We start from the raw sequence: 28000 nt of genomic DNA, 5'->3' as shown, positions 1-28000 counted from the left end.
AATTATCGTCATGAACCAGCACACGCTCAGCCATCCCCAAAGCACTGAGCAGAGATAGCTAACAAGATAAGTTGAAAGGTGCGGTCCCCGGTTGGTGTTTGCCACCCGTGTCTTCTGTTGTTAATTTTTAGTGGACCGGTCTGAAGAGTAGTGCGATTCGCCTAATTTGTCAGGAACAAGCGCGCTAGAGGAGTCCTACAGCAGAGCCGTTGTGGTCGAGGACTGAAAAAAAGATAGAAGGCGAGAGGACAACTGCGGCAAGAGAAATAAAAGGATATAAAAATAAAAATATATAAAGCCAATCAAATAAATAGGAGATATACATATAGACTTTGAAAACGTTAAAAAGAGATAGCACGCATAGCCCTGTATATTGTATATAGCAAGGGACGGGTGAGAAAGTAAAAGCTTAACCAAGCCAGGACCAGCCCACTAAAGCTCTGCTGTGACCCAGCCTTGGACGACTTAGCGCAAGCTGCGGTAATTCTCTACTTTTGCTTTCCGAGCCTTTAATTGCTGAATGTGCCTTCGAGTCACTATAATGTTGAAATAGTGTATTTTCATATTGTTGCGACTTCGGCACTTCTCTTCGAAATGTGTCCGCGGTGCGGTTATATAAACCGCGAAATATTGGTAAATATTGCGTGGAAATCCCCTTTGAAATAATAAGCAGTCGGAAGAAAACACAGAAACATCTTATATTTGCTACCGGAATTACTGTTCACAGTAGTGGATTTGGGGACAGTATAGCGTGGACTTCATCTCCGACCGCGATTCTGCCATCTCTGACGTGAAATGAGCCTATGCCAAAGAGGGGCTGCAATTTGTACTTCTTCACTCCTTCTTCAGACCTGTCGATTCTGTATCTGCACAAATAAAAACAAAAGAACAAGGTCGTGTCACAAAAACGTCCGAGCCGTCTATTGAGCGACCACTTTCCGTACTTACTGGCGCAATGTCACAAGCGGCTCTTTGTCAGTCCTAATGCCCTTGTCTTGATCTACGGTAGTCAAGATGCACCTGTCAGGTGACCAGAATTATTGACAACACAACCAGTGAAGCAACAAGAGAACTGCACAAAAAATAAGTGGAAAAGTGGAGAAATGTCTGGCATCTCTTGTATCCTGCTGAAGACGTATAAATCACAATAACTTCTGGGGTTTAACGTCCCAAAACCACGGCTCAATTATGAGAGACGCCAAGACTGCGAAAATGTTGACCACCTGGTCTTCTGGAGCTTGCACTTAATTATATCTAAGCACACAGACATCTAGCATTTTGCCTTCGTGTTAATGTGGCTTCCTTGATCGGGATTCGATCCCGCAACCTTTCAGTCAGCAGCACCATAATCACTGAATCACCGTGGACGTTGAGCGCTGAATCATGTTAGTCATGCATATCTTAAACCCCCCGGCAACTTGCTCCATTTCTCCGGCACCGTAATATTGACACTGTTTGTGCTCCGCACCTTCAGTGAGATTGTGCCACTTTCACTCTGCTAAAGTGTTTGACCGAAGGAGATGTATCCTCCTTGGTTTGACCACGCACCACTTGTTTTCTGGGAACGTAAAATAAATATGGCTGTGGTTTCTACGTATGTATGATCACCTGCTCATTTCTGGGCAGCATGTATTCCCGATGAAACGCTTCCAGTTGTGCAGTTATTTACATATATACAAATAAAAACTGGTCTCACAGGTTTTAACTTATTACCTTGTTGTGCGGTCTAAGAATGCCATCTCTGCGCCCGAGATCCTGTAGCGTCGCCAGTGGTCCTGCACATATACACAGTGAGTGTTATTTGTGACGATGTGTTTTTCGAAAGAAAAAAAAAACATGTACTTCTGAGTGAGCTTCACAGCCGTCTATAAAGAGCGTGGGTCGAAAATTGCGCCGCTGAATGTTACTATCCGCAGGCAGCTTAGACAACAGCCCATCCAAAGACGCCTTTGAGAGGACATTGAATGATGACTCATCTTGGAAGGCCACCTGAACCAGAAATAGCGAACAAACACAAAATTATCGCCAGAACACTGTATTGCCAACGCGTCGTAGAAAACACTGAGCGCTATAAAACTCAACCAGTGAATGAAATAAGTGGAATATAACTTGACTATGCTGAAAACAAGCTCAGAAATATGGCAAACGAAAACATATACATCACCGGCGCAGCGCCATTCTTCCCTCTGATGACGGTCGCTTTGTCAAGGATAATCCGCACCAGACGAGCATCGTCATGCTTGAGGTAGTTCCTGAACCAGTTTGTAGCTTCTTCAGACACTTCAATGGCTTTATAACTGAACGTTCGAACCCTGCATGTAAGGCGCAGACACGAGTGTGACTCTATAGGTGGATAATGAAATGGTATAGCGCGAAATAAAATAACTGCAACAATGCAAATATCTTAGGACGCTTGAGAAAGAGAGAGAGAAAATGATAGACAAGGTAGGGAGGTCAACTATTCGAGGACAGCCGGTTTGCTACCCTACACGCGGGAAAAGGATAAGGGAGATTGAAGACGCTCGAGCTTCTTCGTCAAGAGATCGGGCCCCGTTCGCATCGCCTTCTCAATCGCTAGCTTATGCGTCGCTTCTCGATGGACCCATCAACTACGCCGCAAGAAAAGGAACGTCTGTACGCCTCACATAAGCCATATAAAACTGTCCTAGAATTTATACGGCAACTGCGATTCTGAAGTGCCCATTACGCCATAATTCTTCCTTTTTCGAATCAGCGAAATGCCTACTAGGCGTCCGTATGGAAACAGGCGAACCTACCCAGCTGCTCCCGTTGTTGATGCTTTTACCGATGATGCTGCTGCTGATGATGATTTAAAAAAATAAGTCTGCGTAGGCCTTTAAAACCGTCACTCGTGTGAGGCACGTGTATTGAAGCCTGGCGCGATGCGACAGTTCTGCCGTCTAATATTACATGCGTTAAGGAGACTCCTCGCATTATACATGACCTTCATATAGGTGTTTTTTTAGAAGCTTGCTCTGTAAGCAGAAGCTTGCTCTGTAAGCTTCTAATGATTGCGCCTTGTCCGGCGGCGATGGCTGGCAACCGGCGTTTACGCCAGTGTTTCCAGTGTACACTTCTCCAGTTGCCGCTCACAGCATATCGTCTCCGGTTATTCGTGCTGCGGGCATCACCGAAGGCGACGGACCAGCGAAACAGTAGCGAAGGAGGCTCGCCATCAAGCAAACCAGGAGCTACAGGCCAGCGAAGCGGAAGCAAAGAGGGCTCACCCGGAGCTGCGAGCTAGCGAAGCAGAAGCAAAACGTAAGCGGCGGCAAGAGAACCGCGAAGAAGTGCGGGCGCGTGATACCATGGCCAAGCGCCAAAAGCGGTCTGACGCGCGCGACTTCCTCCACCACACGATCAGCCACAGCTGCAAGGTATGCGACCGCTTGCGGTTCGACAACAACATGATCATAATTGCTGGCATGTGCAACTTGCGAGCAATCCCGCGCCAATGCCATCGCAGTCCAACTTTAAATTAAAACAAGTCCCAACGCTCATCAAGCGACGCCTTCCTTGTACTTTGTAAAAGAACATCTTTTGTGTATATAAAACTGATATAGTGCATCCAAATATAAATTATTAACATTGTGTATAACAACGTTGTCACGTCTATATATTATAGTAGGAAAGGTCATATACGAGCAAGCTCCTCTAACATCATTCACTTTGTGGATATGGCAGGAATTTTTTTAGGGGCGAAGCTCCTCTTAGTATAACCTTGTTTTGCGTCAGGCGTAACCGGCAGTATCAGACAGACAGACAGACAGACAGACAGACAGACAGACAGACAGACAGACAGACGGACGGACGGACGGACGGACGGACGGACGGACGGACGGACGGACGGAATTCACGCACGGATGGATGGATGAATGGATGGATGGAAGCATGGGCGTAATACATGAACGGACACACGGACGGACACACGGACGGACTGATGCACGGAAGAACGGACAGACACGTGGACTAACGCACGAACGGACAGACAGACGGACGCTTCCCCACTCATCATCCTTCACTCTGTGGATATGCTACAGGCCTACGTGACCATCTTTAACTTTTGTGTAGTGCCACCGCTGCATACGCGCCAGCCGATTGACTGACAATCCTCCTTTTTTGTTTTTTCTCTCTCTTTCTCTTCTCTTTCCTCTCTCTCTTTCATCTTTATGCCCCCTTCCCATTCCCCCAGCGTAGGGTAGAACCGGGCATGTGCCTGGTTAACCTCCCTGCCTTCCCTCTTGTTTATCCCTCCTCCTCCTGTGGATATGCTGTGATTATTCTTATTTTTCCGGAAGCAGTTCCAAACAATGGCATGGCTGTGTGGTACAACACCTGCTTGCTATGCAGATGGTTTGAGTTCGATTCCGGCTCGAATGAAAGTTTTCTATTTATCCGCATCTATTTCGAACTTTCATTTACGGACAACACTCATTCGTCGCTTACGACCACCGACGCCAACAACGGAATTTCCGCTAAACGAGGCCCTTTAACGCTATCACGTTAAAACACGTTCATAAATAAAGACAAAGGACACATTCTATTACGTACATAAATATTAAAACTACTAAAAAAAGGTCCCGCATATCACACGCATTGTGGGAATCGATATCATGCGAATCAATCAGCAAGTAAATGGCTATGTCGCATTTTTTGGTTGTCAGATAAGTCTTACGAAGCATATCGACGCCTTTGTGTAAGTTTAGTAGTCGTGTGAGTACCACGGGCCTACCAGGTACGAGGACTGCACTGGCGTCTAATGGTTGCTTACGGTTCGACGTAACGAAGGCGCTCACGTCAGACGTCAATTTTACTGGAGCAACGTTTAAGCAGCGTTCGTTATCGTATTTATGCGGGGACGCGCAACGTTATAGTATAGCGTGCTGAGTTATAGGAGTACATGTCTGTCTGTCTGTCTGTCTGTCTGTCTGTCTGTCTGTCTGTCTGTCTGTCTGTCTGTGTCTGTCTGTCTGTCTGTCTGTCTGTCTGTCTGTCTGTCTGTCTGTCTGTCTGTCTGTCTGTCTGTCCGTCTGCCCGTCCGTCCGTCCGTTCATCCGTCTGTCTGTCTGTCTGTCTGTCTGTCTGTCTGTCTGTCTGTCTGTCTGTCTGTCTGTCTGTCCGTCTGTCTGTCTGTCTGTCCGTCTGTCCGTCTGTCCGTCTGTCTAGTCGCTTACGTTTGGGTGCTCTCGTGGTCACCCCCTTAACTTGACGGAAACACAAGTTAGCTTGGGAGGGTAATTTGACAAATATGACGCGCTGGTCAAGACATGAATAATGTCACAATCCCATCCCGTACGTCGTCAGACACCTCCCGCCAGACAGTGGCGCATACCCGCGGGCGGGTATGTGCCACTGATATGCGGGAATGTGCCACAGGTGATTGAAAATTAGTATCTAAGCAGGAACGACTATAGAACACACATGGGTAATTTCAAAGCGTGAGCGCTAAGCAAAACCTGACATCGGCAGCGTTGACCAGACAGAATTCAAAGAATAAATGTCAAGGTCCCAGCAGGAATTGCACCCAAGTATTCTGCACGGCAATCAACCATTCTACCGCAGAGCCACGCCAGGTCTCGCAATTACTTTGAAATAGACGCTAATATTTGCGAAATGTCAATTTCGCTATAGTGCCGACTATCCAGTTTCATAAATATTACATGTGCACTCCTATGATATAGCCGGCACGTCGGGTTAACGTTAATTGTGGCTAGGTGCCTTGCGCTGAAGTTTATCTATGTAGCAGTTTCCAGGTCAACCATCCTCGCGAGCACCAGTGCTTCATATCAGCTTATCGCTTGTGGTGTTGCTAATACTCATGTTCCCGTTGGAAAATTACGGCCACCAGCGGTTTTGGAAGCGCTGCGTCGACAAAGAGTGCGGGAAACTTACGTGAATGCCATGGCTAACGGAGAGGGAGAGAGAGAGGCAGAGATTGTTTATTAGAAAAACAGATTTTTCTCGGTGTCTATACATTGCTGGCATGCTATATCTATAAAGGAAAGAAGACTAAAAAATTTAGAAAAGAGGAAAGAATGTCGTGAAGATTTGAAAATTAGAAACAAATATGGCTAACGTATACAGAGACCCCACAGCTATTCCTTTAAAAATGCACGAAAAGTGCCCGATCAAGGAAAGCGTCCGCCAAGGAGATGCAATCTCTATTCTGCCACTCACTGCTTGTCTAGAATGAAAAAAAAAAAAAAAGCTGAAATGAAAATGAACGGAGTATATCTTATCGATTGGTGGTTTGTGGAAAACATCGTACTCATCAATGATGGCAACGAAGTAAAAAACAATATTGAAGAATTATACCGAGGAAGCATCAAGGCAGATTTAAAGATGAATATACAGACCACAAAGATAATGCTATAGGTTGGCCAGCCGTTGAAAGATTCCATATTCGTGATAGGCAACCGGACCCTCGAATCAGTAGAGCATGCAGTATAGTCTGTCTAGGCCAAACAATAACAGGGTAGCGGGCTCATGTTAATGAATTTCGCCGATGAGTAAGCATGAGTAGGTGCGCGAATGGCAGGTATTGTCCATCAATAACTGATGGTAACGCTCTCACTGCAGTGGAAAGTACAAAAACATTGTATTGCCAGTCGTAAATTATGGAATCTTTTTATAACGTCCGCATTTTATTGGCTTCTCTTTATAGCTGCACTAACAAAAAAATTGCGTGAGTTTACAGGTAATTAAAACAATGTCAGAATATTTATTTCAGATAATTAGAAAATATTTATTCCATTTACAAACTGTTCGCAAAATCGGTCACTTCTGCCCTTCACAAACTCCCGTCATTCAGCTGACGTTGGTGTGGGCTAAAAGAACGAGCCTGGGGAAGGCCACATTTCGTAAACGTTATCCGGGAATCGTAGTTGGCGATACCGTGTCACACAGGCCATGTTTCCATAGGATTCACCCAAGGCCTTCTTCATGCAGTATACGTATACGGTCCGTTCTCCCAACTTTCTCATAATGTTTTTGAAATGTGGAGCTGCATAAGTGATCCTATGTGAATGCTCTTGGAAAAAAAAAAAAAAAACATGGCTGATCTTTCTGTCACAGGAATTGGTATAACACGAAAGTGAAACGTGCCTGTACAGAAATAGCAGAGTTTTTTTTTGCTGATCGTTTCGTCACAAGGGCGAAGAAATGAATGCTATAGCAACCAATTCTGACGTCACGCGAAGAACGGCAAGCCGCTCAAAAAATGCAACGGTATGCTCAGGTAGAAAGGAAGCACGCAGAGAACATACACTGGGTAAGCGTGAACCAACAACTGCCACAGTTATAACTTTTTGTGTGTGTGTGAGAGAGAACGCACGCTCCTTTCGAAAAAGCGGCCGTGCAGCGAGCAATGTGACCTTCGTGCTCTTTTCAACGAAGGCTTGCGGTGAGAGCACAAGACGTACAAACAGCCGCCATCACACGCGATAAGCGCGCACGCATCGCAACGCGCGGGGCGACTGTCTTTATTTAAAGCATGCCTTGCGAGCCCGTCGTGCTATCTCACTAGTGACAACAAACACGCTGAAGTCAATGAGCTCCGAGTATCCCCCCCCCTTGTAACGATAAGTGGTGTACATTAAAAGCTTGCCTTTCGTGTGCTGAAGAACGTATGATATGCATCCCAGTCGTTTCACAACGCGCGCTCAGGAGCGAACGTTCACATAGGCTCGACTCATGGCAGTGGAATTTTTGATAGTTTTTTTTCTTTGCCTTCTGTTAGTGTATATCTTAAAACGTCATATCCGTGACGGAAATACGTCAGTGAATCCGTGGTGAACCCCGGCATACAACACATTTCTGTTTTAAAAAGCTACTGTAGGACACCGCAAGCAACACAGAAGAGCATTAAAGTAAACAGACAAATATTTTTCCGTGCTTCATTCAGAAAATACCATCATCATCTACACGAACAACTATATTAGTGGTGGAGGCAAGAGATTTCACCTACTTGACGGTGAACGTAGGTTTCCTCTGCTCTTCGGGATCACAGGCATCCACAGTTAGTGATGGATACCCATCAACTGTCAGCGTCAGTGTCAGCTTGTCCTCATCGAAAGCGACCCTGATCATGCCAAGGCGGGGTTCTTCGCGCATTGAGACGAAGGAGTCGCCCTTGATAACGAGCATTTGCCTGCGTGCCGAGAAAACGAAGTCGGGGTATACACCGTCTGCATGCCTTCTTGACACGAATGCTGCAAAAGCTAAAAGTCGCACTTCGGATATAAGATGACGGTCCTTTTCGCACTTAGCGTTCATCGGTATGAGGCCGCAGCGGCTGAGAACCGAAGCAGCGCCATCATGCCCAAACGCCGCATACTCGTCAAGTGAAGTGGGTGCCCCATCAGAGAATTAATCTTTATCCCTTCTACCAGCGAATAAAGTGGACGGGAAAACTGCCAGAGACATAGAAGCACAGCGGAAAGAACGCGAAGTATCCAAAGTATGTCATCCGCATTAAAAACAACGCGAAAAATCAGTAATTGCAATCAATGTCAATGCATTGTTTTCTGTCGTACTGCTAACGTTTACCTAAAGCGAATGAAAGTATTACTTTCACGCTGGTGCGCGAGTAAATTTACAATCCAAAACGACGTCGCAATGGCAGCCTGAAGATGAGGATATGCAATCTGAAGCTTTTGGTCGTTGCAGCTGAAGTTTATTAGTTCACTAAATAAAGCATCTGAGTGGGAGAAGTTATAAATTAAACCATTATTTATAATATAGCACTAACACTGAACACTTTACAGCTTGCAAGAACTATAAATTCATATTTTTCTTTCAAACGGTTTCGACCGGTGGACCGGTCTTAATCGGGGTTTTCCGGTCCACCAGTCGATATTATTGGAAATAAAAATTAAGATAACCGCTAAGTTGTGTCTCATCTCTTCTCGAAAACGTTTGGCACATTGGAAAAACTTGAGATATATATAGGGTGTTTCAAGAAATGTGTTCAATATTGTTTAAAAATCAGCAAAAGACGCTATTTGCTCGCTGTCTTCACAGTTGCTTTTTCTGCAGCGGCAGGCATCTTAAGAGAGTTGTACACATCATTCGGAACAGTAATTAAGAAAGTTAAATTATTCAACTTTTTAATTATTTGAGTTAGCGGTTAACTTTAATGAGAAAATTGAAGCTATTCATGCGAAGAACCTGTTGTCCCTTCGAGAATTCGGAAAATCGGCCTCTAGTAAAAACTGCGAATTAATGAAATTCGCCGAAATCCTGCAACGAAACTGAAACCAAAGGACCGATGAGCGCAACAAGCAGACGACTACAATAACTTCACTATTCAAAACAGCGGTTACAGGGGTGCAGTTGTTCCCCTTTCGTTAACGAATGTGCGTCATATACGTGCTGTAACTGCAAGCCAGCCCACACACCCATACAACGAAGTCGGTTGATACAACAGAGCTCTCCATCATTGGGATGTCTCAGGCAAAAAAGGCAGTTGCGCTCTTTCGAGTTTCCACCAGCCCTTGATCGTGTATATGATATATATATATATATATATATATATATATATATATATATATATATATATATATATATATATATATATATATATATATATATATATATAGAATTGTTAATCAATATTAGCTCAGTGGTTTGGTTTACGTGCTCTTCAGGCTCATAATGTCGCTATGTTTATCGTTTATCGAATATACAGTTGCGGTTTACCTTTCCATGTGCAAGTGACTACTTTCGAGTTACCACATAAGCTTTTTAGACCGTTCTGATTTTCTAGAACAAGAAGCACGCTCTCACCTGTCCTTGAGCCCTTTGTAGACTGGTCCAGCCACCGTGCAGTCTGCGTAAGGCACATCTACTCCACCAATGGACTTGATTGGATGAATCGTAATGCTGGCCACGTGACCCACGGGCACAAAATCGCTGGCGTCTGTTGCTTTGCGTCTCAGCCAAATGTAGGCCGCGACGCCCACTGCCCCGCCCACAACTGTGGCCGTCAGGGCAACGTTATTCAGGGCAGGGGCACGCATGGCGGAATATGCCGCGTCTTCAACAGCAGGCCCTTCGCAGCCGCAGCAGCAAACATGCGGAGGGAGGAACGAAAATTAGCAGACGAGAATAAACTTTCACTCAAAGCACCACTTTTATTCTTAAAAAACCTGGAAACGCAATATTCACGAGAACAGGAAGGAACACAGAAAGATAGGACAGGGCTCTAGTCATATTCCTTCCTGTCCTCGTCAATTTTACGCTTGTAAGCTTTAAGATTATCAATCAGCAGCGCATTCTTTTACACCGCTCTTACCGCGAGGAGACGCTTAATGTAAGCGACAAAACGCGTGTAAAGACGATACAGGTGGCGACGTCGCCTTGAAGTTCCCGCAACAGCTCGCCGTGACGTCACATATTTTGACAGCGTCTGCTTGAGCCATACGTAACCGTTTGTCGCTAAAAGTTATTTACGTTGCGTTATAAGACACAGTAGTGTTAGCATACCAAGTTCCAAAGATTTAATCAAACTTTTTTATTTTTTCATCGTTAAAAAAGGCAAGTCCGGCCTCGTTTCGAAACGTGTGCTCCAGCACACCCCCAGCTTACGAATTTTTAATCTCGAGTACTGTTCGAAATGCCTGATGTCACACTTTATCGTTCAGGTGCTGAAGTTTTGGCACGGAATTCAAATTTGGAACACTGGCCGTCATTTCTGATTGATTGATATGTGGGGTTTAATGTCCCAAAACCACCATATGATTGTAAGAGACGCCGTAGTGGAGGGCTCCAGAAATTTCGACCACCTGGAGTTATTTAACGTGCGCCCAAATCTGAGCACACGGGCCTACAGTATTTCCGCCTCCATAAGAAACGCAGCCGCCGCAGCCGGGATTTGAACCCGCGACCTGCGGGTTAGCAGGTCGCGGGTTCACCTTAGCCACTAGACCACCGCAGCGGGGCGGCCGTCATTTGTTCTTCCAGTAATTAACATATGACGGCGAAATCAATGCCAGCCGTGTTCAAAAGGAATAATCTTTCACTGATTTCACTTATTTATTCTCTCACTTTATCTCGTCCATTTGCGATCGCAGCCGCGCAATCTCCGAAAGACGAACAAGCGGAAAACTATAGCTGCTACAGTAATTCAAGTCGCACCAAAGCCTAAACATATTTTATTTTGTACTTTACACAGCTGTGACAAGACCAGATACTTCGCTTGACTTTGTCTTGACTCCTAACTTACTTTTGTAGAACAAAAAGAAAGCGCGCTGGAAAACGAACTGTCAGATAAATTACGATGATCAAGTTGGCTATCACTTCCAGAGCTGGAATATACATGCGTGTATAGTAGGCGGATACATTTAAATCTTGATGAAACACGTCTGAAGTGGTACCGGGATTAGTGATCTGTACCCTGTTAGTGAGTATATACCATGTTAATAATAGCCGGTAACTAATTGAGCCCTTCTAATGAGCAAAAAGATAGACCTCCATATATTTTGACGTCCGACCGTGGCTGCTGCAAAAATGATCCGCCGGCTATGGCTGACCAGACATGACAGCCCAAAACCTGAGCAAAACGTTTTTCAAAACAATCCATTTGATTTCCCCCTTCATTGCAGTGAGCCGCCGATCCAGGCGTTAACGGCGACGCGCTAGTGATGAGGGTGGAAAAATAATAAAGGAATGTGAAATGGCAGCTATGAAACAATCTTTCATGGGCGCGCAAGTGCCCTTGACTAACGTACACATCTCGTAGAGCAGTTTATGAAGGCCGAGGTCACACAGCGCAGCATGTATATATAGCATATATAATGAAGGATTTTTTCCCCTCCAGAACAGCGTGAAAACGAATTTGTTGTGAGGTAGCCGTACTCGTAACCCCCCCCCCCCCCCTTTCCACCCTCTTGTTGATTTGAGTGATTCTGATATAAAGGACATCCACAAAACGAGACAGCGACATCTATCGCTGCCCGAGCCGGCGGAGTCAACAAAAGTGTTAGCAAGAAAATATTAAAAGTGGCGACTCACCGAAGCGGGGAACGCAAGCGGGGGCGTAGGACACCGCGGGGACCCAAATTATTTGCTTTGTGTTTCAGTCAGCACGACGTTTGTAGGTAACGCCTGGCACAACGAAAACTATTAATAATGACTACAATAGTCATAATTTGAGATGTGTGCATGCCATGATCAACAGAGCACTGCAAGCCGCACGATTCGCCGCCACGCATTCGCGTGGCACAAAAGAAGCACCGCCGGAGACACTGAAACAGCCCTTGGGAGACGCTCAAAAGAAAGAAGTCCTCAAGATAGCGCGCCGAGCGCGCCCTCGTGCAAGTGACACCGTCCCGACTCGTATCTGGCAACGTAAGCAGAGCGAGATAAGCATCAGCTCTTCAGGAACGAAAAACATATTACGCTGAAAAAAAAAATCAAACTCTATAGCAATAAACAAAGATGGTGCTGTCGCGCTTGTGTGTGTTCTCCGATGGAAAGGGTCACCATAGCATGAAGGCTTAGCGCTGTGCTCGAGCTTCCCCGTTGATGTTCAATGTACGGCGCGAGGATGATATCACGGCGCTGCTAAGGCAACGTGACTAAAGAAGCAGCACTGGCTGTCGCAAGAGATTTCAAGGTTGGCGTTGGATACTGAACTGCTGGCACCTGAATGGTCTGCCCAAGGAAACTTCGAGTATTGTTTACAGCAAATTGACTCGGCAGTGTCAGCGCGCATCAACATATATCTGCCAGGGCGGGGGGGGTGAGGGGGGGGGGTGAACGATACTTTTCATACCTTCCCTAACAAACACACTGGGAATAGTAAGGAGGCTAAGCGCTACGCCCCCCCCCCCCCTTTGACAGCGGTCATTATGGGCTGCGCATTGGGAAAACAACTGAGGTGACGTTTTCCTTAAAGAGCAATCATGTTTTATATAATGAATTTTTATGACGTATCTTACGCTTCTGCTGCGAATGTTAATTGTGTTCCGTGTCTCACGACTGTGCGCTGTCTGAGGTGCAGGCCACCTATGACGCTTTCGCGTCATCCACGCCAGCATTCCGCAGGATGCTACCGCTAAGGTGTCATATAACGTTAAAACACTGTTGATGATTTTATTGTGTTCAGTCCAACCTGAAAATACATAGCCAGTCACGCGAGTACGAGTGGGGACCAGCAAACGTTTCGCAGAATGATCAAATGCACTTCCTGTTCCGGGAAATTCTTTTTTTTTTCTTTCTTCGAGAACTTATATACAGAGAATAGCCGCTGCTCTATATATGAGATGCTTTGAGTCGATTAGTCTGCAGAAATTATGAGAGCTTTAGCCGAGCCACCAGAGCTAAATAAGCTCTCCGCTTTAGTATCCGATTACCTTGCTTTGCCTTTCTTATAATATGGTAGCTGCCAGCGATTGCGGCCGCTTGCAACAAGGCTATAAATAAGACAATCCACTCGGACACAGTGAAAAAGCCTGCCCTGTAACTTGATCCACCGTACCAGGGAGATGGTCAGGGTGCACGGTTTAGCGGACTAAGACTGTCAGCGTCCACTGAGGCTCTGATGACTCTCGGGATCGAATTCCGGCCGCGGCCGTTACACTTTTCGATGAAGGCGAAAATTTTTGAAGCACGTGAACCTAGATTTAGGTGCACTCTAAAGAACCCCAGCAGGTCGAAATTTGCGTCGTCCTCCACTACGGCGTCCCTCAATCATATCGTGGCCTTGAGGTGCTAAAATACCACAATTATTGTAATTATTATATGCAAAGGTTTTCGCCTGCCCATAATATTGCTTTTTGTTCCGCTTTCCCCACAAGCAATACTCGATATACGCGCTTAAGTCTTGCTGAGCTCTTGCCGAGACAGACATAAGAGTAGAGAGTTCTAACAGCCCAAAATTGGCCCTCGGCTTATTTTTAAGGCTTCTTTACGGACTATGCTTTGTCAACCACGTGTTTCGTTTAAAAAAGTGAAAATGTAAGTGATTAGAAGCGTATCGTATTCTTCGTACTCATCGTATTTAATGCGCCGAACTCGGGCCGTAAAGTATGCAGTTGTAATGCTCAGAAGAAAAAAAAAAAGGTGAATGCGGGGCGCCGCGGGGAAGAGCTTGGGAACGTTTTTGTATAACCTGTATTACAGAGATCCCAGGCAGTGATAAAAACGTAAAATATGCAATCCGTGAAGATGATATCAGCTTATCTTTCGGGGCAAATTTGAATACAGATCGAGTAACAAGAGATGCAACCTTTGTATAGTTTGTGTGAATGAAGATTGTTTAAGATTGCCACACTGGAGCTAAGGTTATTTTCTTTTACAGCTTAGGATACAACTCGGATGGCAAAGTATAGACAGCGTGATTGAGAGTAAGCGCGGTCATACTTTGCCACTTGGTAGGTAAGCCATATACCTACCAGAGATAATTCGCAAATAATGACCGATTAACCAACCTGATAGCACAGTGCACGAATCAGCAGTGTAAGCTGCTGTTTATTAAGGCGTAAGATAGAAAAACAAAAATATCATTCTAGAGACCTACCACAGTAACGAAATCTTAAACGACAGTGAGATCGAATTCCTCAGAGCACAAGCAGTAATCGAATGGGGATACCTTTTGCGTTCTTTCTTTTTGCTTCTCAATGAGTTTTCCTCGTGAGTGCATATACACGTTTACGTTTACATTGTATGCAATTAGCTCAATTGATAGTCAGTGCTGCCCATGTGTGCTTATTTGCCAATTCGCGTTGTATTTTCTGTTGTGCAAGTCAATTCAAGACCAACCAATACCAACCAGCCAGGCTTCAGTGATGCTTCGAGCGAGGGGAACGCATGCACTTGGAAACATTCACTGAATTTCATTTAATCATATGGTGTAGTAGCGCAATTTTCACGGGGACGAAGAGGACAAGGACACACGACACTCGCTACACTCGCAACTAATTTTATTTCAGAAGCAGCACTTCATATATAACCCATAACCCTAGCGACACAGAAAAGAACTACGAACATTGAATCATTGCCAACAGAAGCTTTTGCGCAGACTCAAGCGATAGTACACGGCATTTACGCTTACACTTTAAGATGACATAACTAAAACAGCCCTGGGTAACATCAAATAAAAAAAAACAAAAAATTTTGCGGGAATTCACACGTGTTTGAAACAAAATTTTGAAACGACAAAAAGGAGAGTATGACACATGCAAACACTGATCTCAATTAAGTCCTTCGAGGTAGCTGGCTTCTCGGTCACTTAACGAAACCGATGACTGACTAATGCATCCTTCTTTTCTTTTTTAATGTGGAAGGCTTCGACAATTTCTCTGGTTAGTTGGTTTCCATGACGGAAGACTACGGTTGTGTCACTGAACAGTGGTGAGCAGCCACACTGGGAACAGTGTCTCTTTATGTGAGAATGAATGTCAGTTCTTAATGATCGCTTGTGTTCTAAAAGTAGGGTGTTCAAACATCGACCCGTCTGGCCGATGTATACCTTTCCACACGTTAGCGGCAAGCAATACACGACTGATAGGCTACACTTAACAAACTTTGTTGTGTGATTTACCGTACAACTACCAGCATTAGTGTTTACTGCTATGGAAACTTTACGGTCTAGTTTGGAACATATTTTACTAAGCTTGTTGGGTGCCGAAAAAACTAGTTCTAGGCCATAGCGATTACCTACGTTTTTTAAGTTATGGGAAATCTTGTGCGCATATGGAACTGACACTATGTTCTTCCTGTTTTCATAATAATAATAATAATAATAATAATAATAATAATAATAATAATAATAATAATAATAATAATAATAATAATAATAATAATAATAATAATAATAATAATAATAATAATAATAATTTAGAGCACAAGAACTTCGGTCATGCTCTAGCAAGGCAAGATATACGCAAAACCTAAACACGCACGAATAAAGTACTACTTACGGATAACAAAGGCGCAGTCATTGACACTTAAATTCAAGCGCAATGATTAATGAACAGCTTTTAGGCATTGTTGAAATTTCATTGAATGACACAAAACTGCACCACTGGGATGTCCGCTATTGACATAATATTCATGCGTAAAGTTGTGCGGTTAGTTCTAAGAAGTTCTGCTTGTACATAATATACCATGCATATGTATATAAGTGCATGACATATATACGTAAAACTGACTACACCGTATTTACTCTAATGTAACACGTTTTTTTTTTTCTTTCCTCTTAAATTTCGCTATACATAAAGCCGACCCTCGGGTTACAATTGTGGTGGCGATTACATTACAACGAAGCAACAACGGTAACACACTCTCTCTCTCTCTCACCAGATGTGTATGAGCGTCTGCGCGTGTGCGTGTGTGCGAAAGAGACAGCCCCACCGCGGGGGGTCTAGTGGCTAAGGTACTAGGCTGCATGTGCAGGTCGCGGGATTGAATTTCGGTTACGGCGGCTGCATTTTCGATGGAGGCGAAAATGCTGTAGGCTCATGTGCTCAGATTTGGGTGCACGTTAAAGAACCCCAGGTGGTTGAAATTTCCGGAGCCTTCCACTATACGGCTTCTCTCATAATGATATGTGACGGTTTCGGGACGCTAAACTCCACATATTATTAATATGGATATGTCAAAGACAGATTACGAAAAAAGTGATTTCCTGTTGTGTGGTCTACGAAGCTCCCTGCTTGAACCGAGATTCTGCGTACAGCACGCTCCGCTGTTAGAGGGAACACGCGAATGCATGGCCGGTGGTCCGCGGAGCGCTAACCGCTCGCGAGATTTCGAATTGCATGCGCTTCATGAAGGTGGTGCGTGCCCCGCGTTGTCTGCTACTCCTCCGCTCGTGCACTCGTCATGCGCTATCGAGTCATGACCCTTCGCTCTTTTTGGCGTTTTCGCATTGTAGATCAACTTAGGCCTACCGCCGCTTCTTTTTTGTGCCGATATTTCATGGTCTCAAAGGCTAGCCTAAAATGTTCACAGCATCAGACTTCAATAGCCTTAACTGTTTATATATATATATATATATATATATATATATATATATATATATATATATACAGTAATGCAGTAATGCCAAGGAATAACTTCCCCTATACAATTCTTGGCATTACTGTCTGTTAGATCTCATTAATATTGTGTTAAAACACGGAAAAACGAGCCCTTAGGTATACACTTCTTTCCCTTATTTCATTAAACGAGGGTCTCGTACTGGCAGACTTGGTGTCATTAGGTTGTATACGAGGGACTATTAATCAGCTGCCCGCTCATAATAAGTTCACGTGCTACGTGGCGCCAAACATGCGCATAAAGGAGTGTTTTCACACTCGTCGCTTGGCTTATAGATTGCGCTGACTGTCACTCCTACTTCTAAATTTACATATAAACCCCAAAAAAAGTGAATGGAGGGAAGGCCGTTGTGGTAGCTCATTGGTTAGAGCATCGAACGCGTTATTCGAAGGTCATAGGTTCGATTCCTGCTCACGGCTGGTTATTTTTCCATCCACTTTTCTTTCTTCTGATTCACATTCCATTGGTTCTAATAACTCCCCCTATACACTCCTTGGCATTACTGTCTGTTAGATCTCATTAATATTGTGTTAAAACACGGAAAAACGAGCCCTTAGGTATACACTTCTTTCCCTTATATATATATATATATATATATATATATATATATATATATATATATATATATATATATATATATATATATATATATATATATATATATATATATATATATAGTCAAGTAGATCCTCCGTGAGCGGTCACAACGTGGTTTATTTCGACATTTCGGGGCCATGTCTGGCCTTCATCAGGATTGAGGGTACAGTTTGTTGGTGCTGAACTTTATACAATCTTGAATCAGAGGGGGAGAGAGAGAAAGAGGAAAAATGAAAGAAGAAAAAAAGAGAAAAGAAAGAAGGAAAAGAGAAAGAAAGAAACAAGAGAATATAAGTTGACCTCCCCCGGGCGCCCCTCTCTCTTTTCCTTCCCCTTCCCTCTCCATCTCTCTCCCTTTTCTCCTTTTTACCTTTAGGACGGTAGCAAGGATACACATACCCCAGACATCCTAAAGGTGAAAGGAGAAAAGGGAGAGAGATTGAGGGGAAGAGGAAGGAAGGGTGAAAGGAGGCGCCCGGGGGAGTACACCTTATATTCTCCTTTCTTTTTCTTTTTATTCTTTTTCTTTCGTTTTTTTCCTCTTTCTCTCTCTCTCTCCCTCTGATTCAAGATTGTACAAAGGTGAGCACCAAAAAACTGTACCCTCAATCCTGATGAAGCCCAGACTCTAGGCCGAAACGTCGAAATAAACCACGTTGTGGCCGCTCACGGAGGATCTACTTGCTCACATAGAAAGAGCAGCGCGAAAACTCAGGAAAAAAAAGGACAGTAGAGACATTAAGATCTACTTGACTATTTGCAACGCTACGGCCACTGAACCACCATGCCTATATATATATATATATATATATATATATATATATATATATATATATATATATATATATATATATATATATATATATATATATATATATATATATATATATATATATATATAGGCATGGTGGTTCAGTGACAGCTACATGAATTGCACCACCGCAAAAAACAGAAGCGTTTTTCCACGCTTTCATGCTCAAAGGCGGAGCGTGCGCCGTAGTCCTTAGTTCTATGCGCATGCGCCACATTTACGAATCTCGCCGTCAGTTGATGCCGCGCGTCCTACGTGCCACGAGCTCACGTGTTCTAACAGTGGACCCTAGAATAAACATCAGTGGATCCGGAAACTTCCGAGTGACGGCTGAAACAGCACTGTCATGATGTGAAAAATGAGAAAGTATCATCCAACGCCCTCACCGAACGTGCGCGATCTTCAAAATGAGATAGACTGGGGTCACGTGACTTCGCTGCCGTGAAGTACCTGGGTTCCAGATTGCGTGTATCTGGAATCTTTGACGATGCAAACAAGAAAAAGCACGCTCAAACGCAGAGACTAATCTGCCTACCCCCCCCCCCCCGCATGCGCGAGATGTTTAGGTCACGTGCTTTAGGCGATTTAAACGCATAGTTTCTCTCCTTCACTTTTAGGATGAACAAGGCTTCCCGTTCTTGGTGCCGAAACGTCAGTTCATTTTTTATGTGAATGTATTAGCGAACTTCGACGACTTTGAGCGTATACATCTATCTAGCCACTTACGTTTGGGTGCTCTCGTCGTCGCCCATTGGCGTGAACCAAATTAGCATGGAAGGAATGGTCTATGATGCGCTGGTCAACACATGAATAATGTCACAATTCCGTCCCATAAGTAATCAAACACTTTCCGCCAGACAGTGGCACATACCCACGGGCAGGTATGTGCCACCAGTGATTCACACTTCGTATCTACCCAGGAACGACGAGAACACACATGGGCAATTTTAACGCACGAGCGTTAAGAAATGCCCGATACCGGTAGCGTCAACCCGAGGAATGCAAAGAATAAATGTCAAGTCCCAGCTGGAATCGAACTCTAGCATTCTGCGTGGCAATGAATCAATTTCCCACAGAGTTACGCCAGGTCTCAGAACTACTTTTCAAATAGACGGTAATCTTCGTGAAACGTCGATAGTGGTTGCAGTGCTGCCTACCCAATTTTTACACATTACATTGGTACTCCTTTGATGCAGCCGTTCATGCACTGAAGTTGATTTATGTAGCAGTGTCAAGGGCCAGCATCCTCGCGAGCATAAGCGCTGCATATCAGCTTGTGGTGTTGCTAATACTCATTTTTCAATTGACATCGTTGCGCATGTGCAAACAACTGGTTATATAAACATCTGCAACTATTCAACATATATCTGTGCGTGCAATATTTGGGCATATATTTAGCGTCATTTCGTGACGTGTCGCTCAATAGAAAAATGCAACATAGTCACCTTCCCTCCGCATGCTTCGCATAACGTCGATTCCCAGATACGTGGGATCTGCCAATTCGTTTTTTTTTTTTTTAAACGCGAATGCATTTCTTAGTCTGGGTATGCCAGGCATCCGGCGTTGTCCGCGTGCGGTGTCCGCGCGCCGGCAGGTCTTATCTCTTCGCTGTCCCTCCCTTTCCCCATAGCAACAGCTCCGAGTGCACGCGCTTATTCTCGCCCCCTAACAACGGGAGCATGTGGTGCTAGACAGTGTAGAAGAGGGTATGCGCAGTGCTTCACTGCTCCTTCTCTTACCGTTCGCTCTTTCTCCTCCTTGCATCCCACTTTCCCATCCGCTCGCACCTCACTCTCGACCGTTCGCTGGCTGGGCGCCTCTCAAGAACATCCGGAAATGTGTGCTCGAGACGCCGCTGTGAAACGCCGAGCCGAGAACGCTGTTTGTATGGTCCCCTTCATAGAATTTTGAAGCGTGCACGCTAGCTACAAAAGCTGGAAACGTATACCACGTTTCTCACGGCAGAAAAACGCCACGTGCGGCGAACGGCGCTATTGGCTGCACGGTGTAAGGGAAAAAAAAGGAAACATTCTTCTAACGTTGGGTTCTACGTGCGAAACGCCATTATGGCCGCCACGAAATTCATTCGCATTTCCTCACGATTCGCTTCGGGGAGGTCGGGGGCATTTTTATTCCCTTGTGGTCAGCGTCCTCGTAGTTTCATTCAGTTATTCCTTGCAACCAGACGGGTATCCGTCGAAGCCTTAATTTCATCTCCCGAAAGCACCTAACCCGAACATTATAGCGCAGCACGCGGCCTGGAATTTGCGATTGATTCGCAAGTCAATCAGGAAACCTTCCCCTCCCTTCTCTGGACAAATGATACCCATAATACCCAAACGAAGCACCGTAAACCCAAAGTCTATGGCCATTGACTGATTTAAGCATCGTGAGCTACATATATTTACCGCGGCCGCCGCGCTACTCCGTGACGTGCCCGAGCGTTCGAAGAAAAAACGAAGTGCTCAAGGTCATGACGCGCGCTCGCGACTAAACGTAGCTTCTTGCTCCCTTAATTGTCAGTCCCTTCCCCCTCCTTGCGTTGCTTTCTGCATGCTCGCTGGTACGCAATTATTATTATTTGACTTGCATTAACAGATACCCAAGGACACAGATAAAAGAGAGATAGCAAGCAGGCAACTGCCACCTCGAGGGGCACAACGCCTGCCTACTCTTTCGGGAGGAGTTAAAGAGACCGAGGAAAGGATGTTAAAAGCAGAGAGAGAAAGCATGAAAGAGAGAGAGAAAAGTAAAGAAAAAATACCGAATGGTTAGACAAGCATCAGTAAACAAAAAAAAAGTCTATAAACGGGTGGCCAGATTCGTTTGGTCCATAAAAGGCGCTATGGAGCTCGACGGGCCTCGTCCCGTCGAGAAACGCAAGCTCTCGGAAACAGGTAATGGTCTACGGTAACGCACTTAGATCCCAGGAATTTATATTCCTTAATCAGCAAAGCCCATGGCAGTCTGCGACGCGAATGCGGCACAGTGAACGATAAGATCCTCAAGTGTTTCGCAGACGCCCTTGATGGTATAAGCGTTCGCGGACCAACACAGAGACGACTTGGTTCTGGATTGACGAGGCAAGCCTTGATTACGAACGCGAGTAGGGAACAGTCTGTTGGCGACACGCTGGCATGATAGGCCAGAGAAAGCTTTTAACGCGTGCGAAAAAAATAAAAATATATACTAGACGAATGTTAAAAATTCACGCGGCAGTCAATTCGTGAAGCGACAAATTCTTTTATTGAAGCCATTCAGTGGTTACTACTTGGTAGTGTTGCAGGTCCCCTTTAGACACGGCACTTTGTGCTTCCATTGCTCTTACCTAAACAAAGATACTGTCGAATTTTATTGTGTCTGATGTCTGCAGGCCACATTGCAGCGTTGGCGTCTGATTGGTGTTGATCGCGATACAATGCGCTCTTTGTAACTAAAGGACATAATTAGGGCTACGTGTTTTCGAAGTTTATTTTTCTTGAAAATCGAAGGGCGTTCTTCGGAGTTTACTTCTTCGGAAGAAATTCCGCGTTTATCGGAGTTAATTTTTTCGTAAATCTCCGATTCTACGGGATACGGTGTTTCATTTTGAATTACATGTTTTTGCAATATCTTCTTATCGATTTTATTTATAATGAAAATGCGTTCCACTGTTGCTGATAATTGTTTTTTTTTTATCCTTTCATTTTTGTCACACTTCCTGTTCGTCATGTAGGTAAATTTACGCTGTGGACACGCACTGCTGCAAACTCGCCAAAGTGAACTTTTTGGGCGAGCGGAGCGGCAAGTCAAGCTATAGCTGCTTTTCAGCTTTTCCTCACAGCCTCCCTGGCCTTCTTGATGAAAACAAAAGACCTCCTATTGTAATTCGCAATGCTTCAAAATCACGGAAGAAATGATATCTGAGCACAACATGCGAACACAGTATATTTTAGACGTCTGAAAAGTTGGCACGTGCAAACGCATTTACATAAAAGTACTGATACTTCACTACACATTACATGTTAGATTGCTCGTGTTATAGCCTTAAAGCTTGTTGTAATAAGCTAAAGCATACATAGTTCACGAGACTGCTGCCGCTGATGGTGGTACGCTCATTCTAACTGATAATTGTCAGCTTTAAAAATGCCCTTTGAACGTTGAAAATGCCCGTTTAAAATTGGAACGTATCGGATAAATACAAATCATTGAAAAATTTGCCGGCGGGTGTTCATTTTTTTTTCATATTTATCGGACAACACGAAACCATAGACATGATGCATGCAGTACTAATTACATAATACTGTCACGCTGGCTGGGTCGCACGGGTAGTCGAGGCGCGCTCATAAGTGCACTACAAGAGTACAGAACCTTCAAGGTAATCTGCCTGCTGCATCTGAAATTCACGTTGAAAAGGAAAACTTCATCGGCATAAGTACGACGACGACCATTATCAAAAATTTCGAAATAGCCCACTCGAGTCACTGACGGCGATGCAACGGACGGACGGACGGATCTATCTATCTATCTATCTATCTATCTATCTATCTATCTATCTATCTATCTATCTATCTATCTATCTATCTATCTATCTATCTATCTATCTATCTATCTATCTATCCGCTTACGTTTGGGTGCTCTCGTGGTCACCCCCTTAACTTGACGGGAACCCAAATTAGCTTGGGAGGGTTAGATTGTTTGACGAATATGACGCGCTGGTCAAGACATAAATAATGTCACAATCCCGTCACGTACGTCATCAAACACCTCCCGCCAGACAGTGGCACATAACCACGGGCGGGTATGTGCCACTGATATGCCGGCATGTGCCGCAGGTGATTGACACTTAGTATCTAAGCAGGAACGACTATAGAACACACATGGGTAATTTCAAAGCGTGAGCGCTAAGCAAAACCTGACATCGGCAGCGTTGACCAGACAGAATTCAAAGAATAAATGCCAGGGTCCCAGCAGGAATCGCACCCAAGCTTTCTGCGTGGCAGTGAAGCATTTTACCACAGAGCTACGCCAGGTCTCAGAACTACTCTAGAATAAACTCTAATCTTCGTGAAACATCAATAGAGGTTGCAGTGCAGCCTACCCAATTTTATAAACATTACATATGAACTCCTTTGATTCAGCCATGCGCTGAAGTTGATTTATTTAGCAGTGTGCAGCGCCAGCATCCTCGCGAGCATCAGCGCTTCATGTCAGCTTCTGGTGTTGCTAATACGCATGTTGCAGTTGACATCGTTGTGCAACTGCAAACAACTGGTTATATAAAAATCTGCAACTCTTCAACATATGTCTGTGCGTGCAAAGTTTGTACATATATTCAGCGTAATTTCATGACTTGTCGATCAATAAAAAAAATTGCAACACGGTCACCTTCCTTCTGCATGCTTCGCATGACGTCTATTCCCAGGTACGTGGGATCTGCCGAATTTTGTTTTTTTTGTTCAAAGCTCAGCTATGTATGATGCACAAGATGTCCAATTCACCGATTTGAAAAAAAAAAAAAAAAAGTTTATGCTACGCAATGAAAAAGGCGTATAATTTTTTTTCTATGTTGTAATTCTGTAATTCACAAGTACATTGCTTTGGTAATGACGGTTAGGTCGTTAATTATAATACACGATTAACTAGGAACTATTTATGGGAAGGTCAATAAGCCAACTGTATCCTCGAGGGACAACTGGTGTTTCCAGCAACCTACTATGCGTGCTATATTTGTCGGGCCGAAGAAGAAAGCCCGCGAAATACAAAATTACCGCGCGACTCCACAACAGCGTAAAGCATATGTGCACGCTGACAGCGGCGCCGGCGCCTTACAGCTGAATAACTCTATCCGTAATAGCCGCAAAATGAAAAAAAAAAAACGAAGTATACGGAACGTTTCTGAACGAGAAGTACCCAAAATATTCGCAGCGTTACGTTCGTTCGGCATGGTTTATGCTGCAGTCGCGACTTCTCCGCGCGAAGAGTGACGTTTGTGTGTGGCATGAGGGACAACAAATATACTCACGCAGTCTTGTTTTTCACAACGCTTCCCTATTCGTGCGGTCTTGTCTGTTTCTCTCGTGTGTGTCTTGAACTTCTCCTTCGCGTCTTCTCTGGCGAACGTTCGGTCCCGGCGCACTTAGTTACGCTATCGCGCCACACCACTTCCTACACCGTACGCCACACCCACCCTCCGCCGCCACGCGCGCGCGATGTTTTTTTTTCTTAGTTTTTTCGCAAAATCCACGCTGGCGTCGGCAGCGATGTTTTTTTTTTTTCCCCTCAGCAAAAGGCGGCGCTGGCGTCGGCAGCGATATGCGTAGAGCGCATGTGTTGCTGTGTTCAGCTACAGTTCAATCCGACGTAGTATGTAGGTTTTCTGTGGTCCGACGCTCGCGTCTTCTTATCAGGTAGTTTCCGAATAGGCGCCCCAAAGCATTTTGCGTATTCATGCATTGGGTCAAGCAGTAGCAAAGAGTTTTCGAATAGGGTCTGCGGCGCTTTGCACACTGCCCTTATCATCTCCCTTATCTAAACGTCACATCAGTTGGTCACATCACGTTTATCTGGTGCAAAGCTTTTGGGGTAGGCTTTGGGGCGCCCGTTAAATTCGAAAAAATAGCGCCCCCAACGCAAAACCCAAACGTGGTTCGGGTTTCGCACACAAGCAGTGGCCTTGCCGCTATTCAAATGGGGTCCCAAATTTTTGGCGCCCCTACTTATTTGTCGTCTACTGTGCGTAGTATAAACCAATCGAGTATAAAACGCAGAAGCTTAAACCTTCACACAAGTTTCGTCATTTTCAAGTTTCTTTACAAGAAGAGATTGAGGTAAAAAATAAAATGGAATGGCAGTTACTTCAAACCTAACTTGAGAAATCTCACCTGTAAAGTTAAGGAAGTGGCACTTAAAACATACTTGTTATAACACTATTTTCAAACTTCACATGCGGATGTAGCCACCTAAAAGCGCTAATTATTCCTTCATCTGTCAATATCCACCGCTCACCTAAACAGTCGACTTGAAGGAAGAAACGCGAAACACTTGCGCTGGAAATTAGTGCACCAGACGCCGAGCGTGCACGGGAAAAAAAAATTCATAATGTAAAAAAAAGGGGGTGGGGGGAATGCCGCACTGAATATGCGCACAGTAACTGGCACCTGTACGTTGCTGCAAAATTAGAATTCTCTGTTAAAACAAGTACCACTGGCGCAGAAGGGTGGTGGGAGTGGGAAAGGGGGCTTACTTCTAAAAAAATTTTTTTCGCATGTTTTGATTTTTTAATTTTTACGCGCACATGCAAACACACGCACGAATATACATAAAGATCATGTTATTGGTGGCTGAATTTGACATTCTTTCTAGCAAATAGTTTGATTTCAGGCCCAAATAATCAACTGAACTAGCCCTAATATCGCTAACAGACGAAATTAAATTTGATAGTGGCAGCGGTAATGCTGTTGGCATTTTTTTAACCTTTCAAAAGCATTTGATTCTATTTCACATGACATATTATTTCCAAAACTAAAATAAATTCGTGTATCTGTGGCATCGCATTAACACCAATTCATAACTGTCTGCATGATCGAGAACAATTAGAAGACATTTGTGTCCGGTACCTACATTTAAACCATATAACCATCGACATCAGTGTTCCATAGGTATCAATTTTGGCCCACTTCTATTTTTATTTACATTAATGATAGTGTCCTGTACACTCTACGCAGACGTATCGATACCACCATACATATAAAAGAGGTTGACTCGATGTTATTTAAACTAAATACCAACTTGTTAAAAGGTTCAATAAAATAAATAAAATTTCAATTAATGCTAACAAGTCAGACTTCATAGTATTTTTGTCACCTAATCGAATTACACTTAAGGCTACTTCGTTAAGAGATACTCAAGTTTATGTTACTTCTAATAAGACAGTCCTCAGAGTTGATGAACATCTGAGGTTTAATTTACATGTATTACAGCTTACATGTAAAGCCACACACGCCATTCGATTCTTGCTGAATGTTTGCCCTTTCTTTCATTTCGAAATATTGTTGTCACTTTACGCATTCTTTCATAGCAACATAGTCTATTGCATTTCATTATGGGGAACTAGATATGCCACTTATTTATCAGCCATTCAACATGATCAGAACCAAGCATTGAGAATAATAATGTTCACAAGTTTCATGTATGTATCATCCTTACTCTGTTCACATGGAATTTTATCAGTTCAGAAGCTGAACAAGTATTTTCTCGACAATATTATTCATAAATATGTGAATGAACAACTTTCAATTTCTTTACTATACAGTCATGTTAGTTGCCTCAGGCATCACCTACTCATTTTGCAAAGGCTAATTGCTTCTCACTACCCAAATCCAGGGCTAATTACAATAATTAAGTTTACCACAAAAATTTTCCCCTTCATCCTAGTGCAACTTTTCTCGTCTGGAAATCGAGAATGTATTTCTTGAAATCTTAAAAAAAAGCCTCAAGTACGCACTTATTAAATACATAATGCTTTATATTATTAAGAGTAAACGGTATTGTATTTAGTGTATGTTTTTTTTTGTGCCTACTGTGCATTTTGTACAATTTATTTTTTTTTATCTTTACCACTGCATGCTATAGCGTTGTATCTCGGAAGAGTGATTTTATAGAAGGTCTCACTCACAGTCTTGCAACTTTCGAGACCTCCTTCTGTATCTGTATTCATCACATCCATTGTATCACTCGTGCTTCTAATGAATCAAATCTCCCCCTTCTATCTCTCCCCCAAAATTCTAACTATGCCAAAGATATGAACATGCTACTATAGGAAACAAGACCAAACACAAATGACAATGATGGACGGTTCTTTCTGCACAGCTCAACAAGAGAATTGATCGATTGATATGTGGGGTTTAACATCCCAAAACCACCATATGATTATGAGAGACGCCGTAGTAGAGGGCTCCGGAAATTTCTACCACCTGGGGTTCTTTAAAGTGCGCCCAAATCTGCGCACACGGGCCTACATTTCCGCCTCCATTGGAAATGCAGCCGCCGCAGCCGGGATTCGATCCCGCGACCTGCGGGTCAGCAGCCGAGTACCTTAGCCACTAGACCACCGCGGCGGGGCTCGACAAGAGAATGACGATTCTTCTGTTGAACTGGGTTGCAGTCACAACGTAATCTGTCGGTCACGCGAATTCAGTGATTGAAACTGCGACACAGAGTGTGAACGGAAGTGAACTGTTAATTATATATATAGCACGTCTGATCTACCAAGGCACGCGTCATATCTGAAGAATCTCAAAAACGGCTCGGCAAATTTTATCAATTGCAACAGTATGCGTGCATTGGAGCTGTGTGTTGTGTTCTGCAAAAAAAAGATATACACGAGCACAAAAACGAGTCTGGTGTGTTTGCAGTTTGCCCACGATGGCACACGAAACTTATGATGCAGTGAATAGCTGCTCGAATCCAATGTATGCTATAATATAATTGTTGGTGTAGGTGTTGCTGTATTTCTAAATCCCGTGCTAAATCCTTGGCTAATGTCAT

At 44.0% G+C, this 28000-nt stretch overlaps 1 protein-coding gene across 2 annotated transcripts; it reads right to left on the bottom strand.

The window, feature by feature from the left end:
• Window positions 1–676: 676 nt before the first annotated feature.
• Window positions 677–24616, bottom strand: LOC119161121 (mitochondrial amidoxime-reducing component 1). Of its 2 annotated transcripts, none has more exons than XM_037413463.2 (8): window positions 24477–24616; window positions 9808–10072; window positions 7988–8170; window positions 2165–2312; window positions 1843–1989; window positions 1714–1775; window positions 949–1020; window positions 677–866 (listed from the first exon to the last, which is right to left on the bottom strand). In XM_037413463.2, exons 2-8 carry the CDS (start codon window positions 10038–10040, stop codon window positions 722–724), a joined length of 990 nt encoding a protein of 329 aa, XP_037269360.2. In that variant the 5' UTR covers window positions 10041–10072; window positions 24477–24616; the 3' UTR covers window positions 677–721. The 2 variants fall into 2 exon arrangements, with proteins under 2 accessions (XP_037269360.2, XP_037269359.2); XM_037413462.2 differs by lacking the exon at window positions 24477–24616 and adding an exon at window positions 12034–12254.
• Window positions 24617–28000: the final 3384 nt, after the last annotated feature.

The sequence above is a fragment of the Rhipicephalus microplus genome, chromosome X (genome assembly GCF_043290135.1).
Source record: "Rhipicephalus microplus isolate Deutch F79 chromosome X, USDA_Rmic, whole genome shotgun sequence".
Classification (NCBI taxonomy): Eukaryota; Metazoa; Arthropoda; class Arachnida; order Ixodida; family Ixodidae; genus Rhipicephalus; species Rhipicephalus microplus.
This window is presented reverse-complemented; position numbering and strand designations above follow the sequence as displayed.

Coding starts and splice junctions, on each gene's coding strand:
- LOC119161121 (XM_037413463.2), bottom strand. CDS start 10,040: ATGCGTGCCCCTGCCCTGAATAACGTTGCCCTGACGGCCACAGTTGTG. Junction 2,313..7,987: donor AAACCTACGTTCACCGTCAA/GTAGGTGAAATC, acceptor CCTTACATGCAG/GGTTCGAACGTTCAGTTATA. Junction 1,021..1,713: donor TTCTTAGACCGCACAACAAG/GTAATAAGTTAA, acceptor GTCACCTGACAG/GTGCATCTTGACTACCGTAG.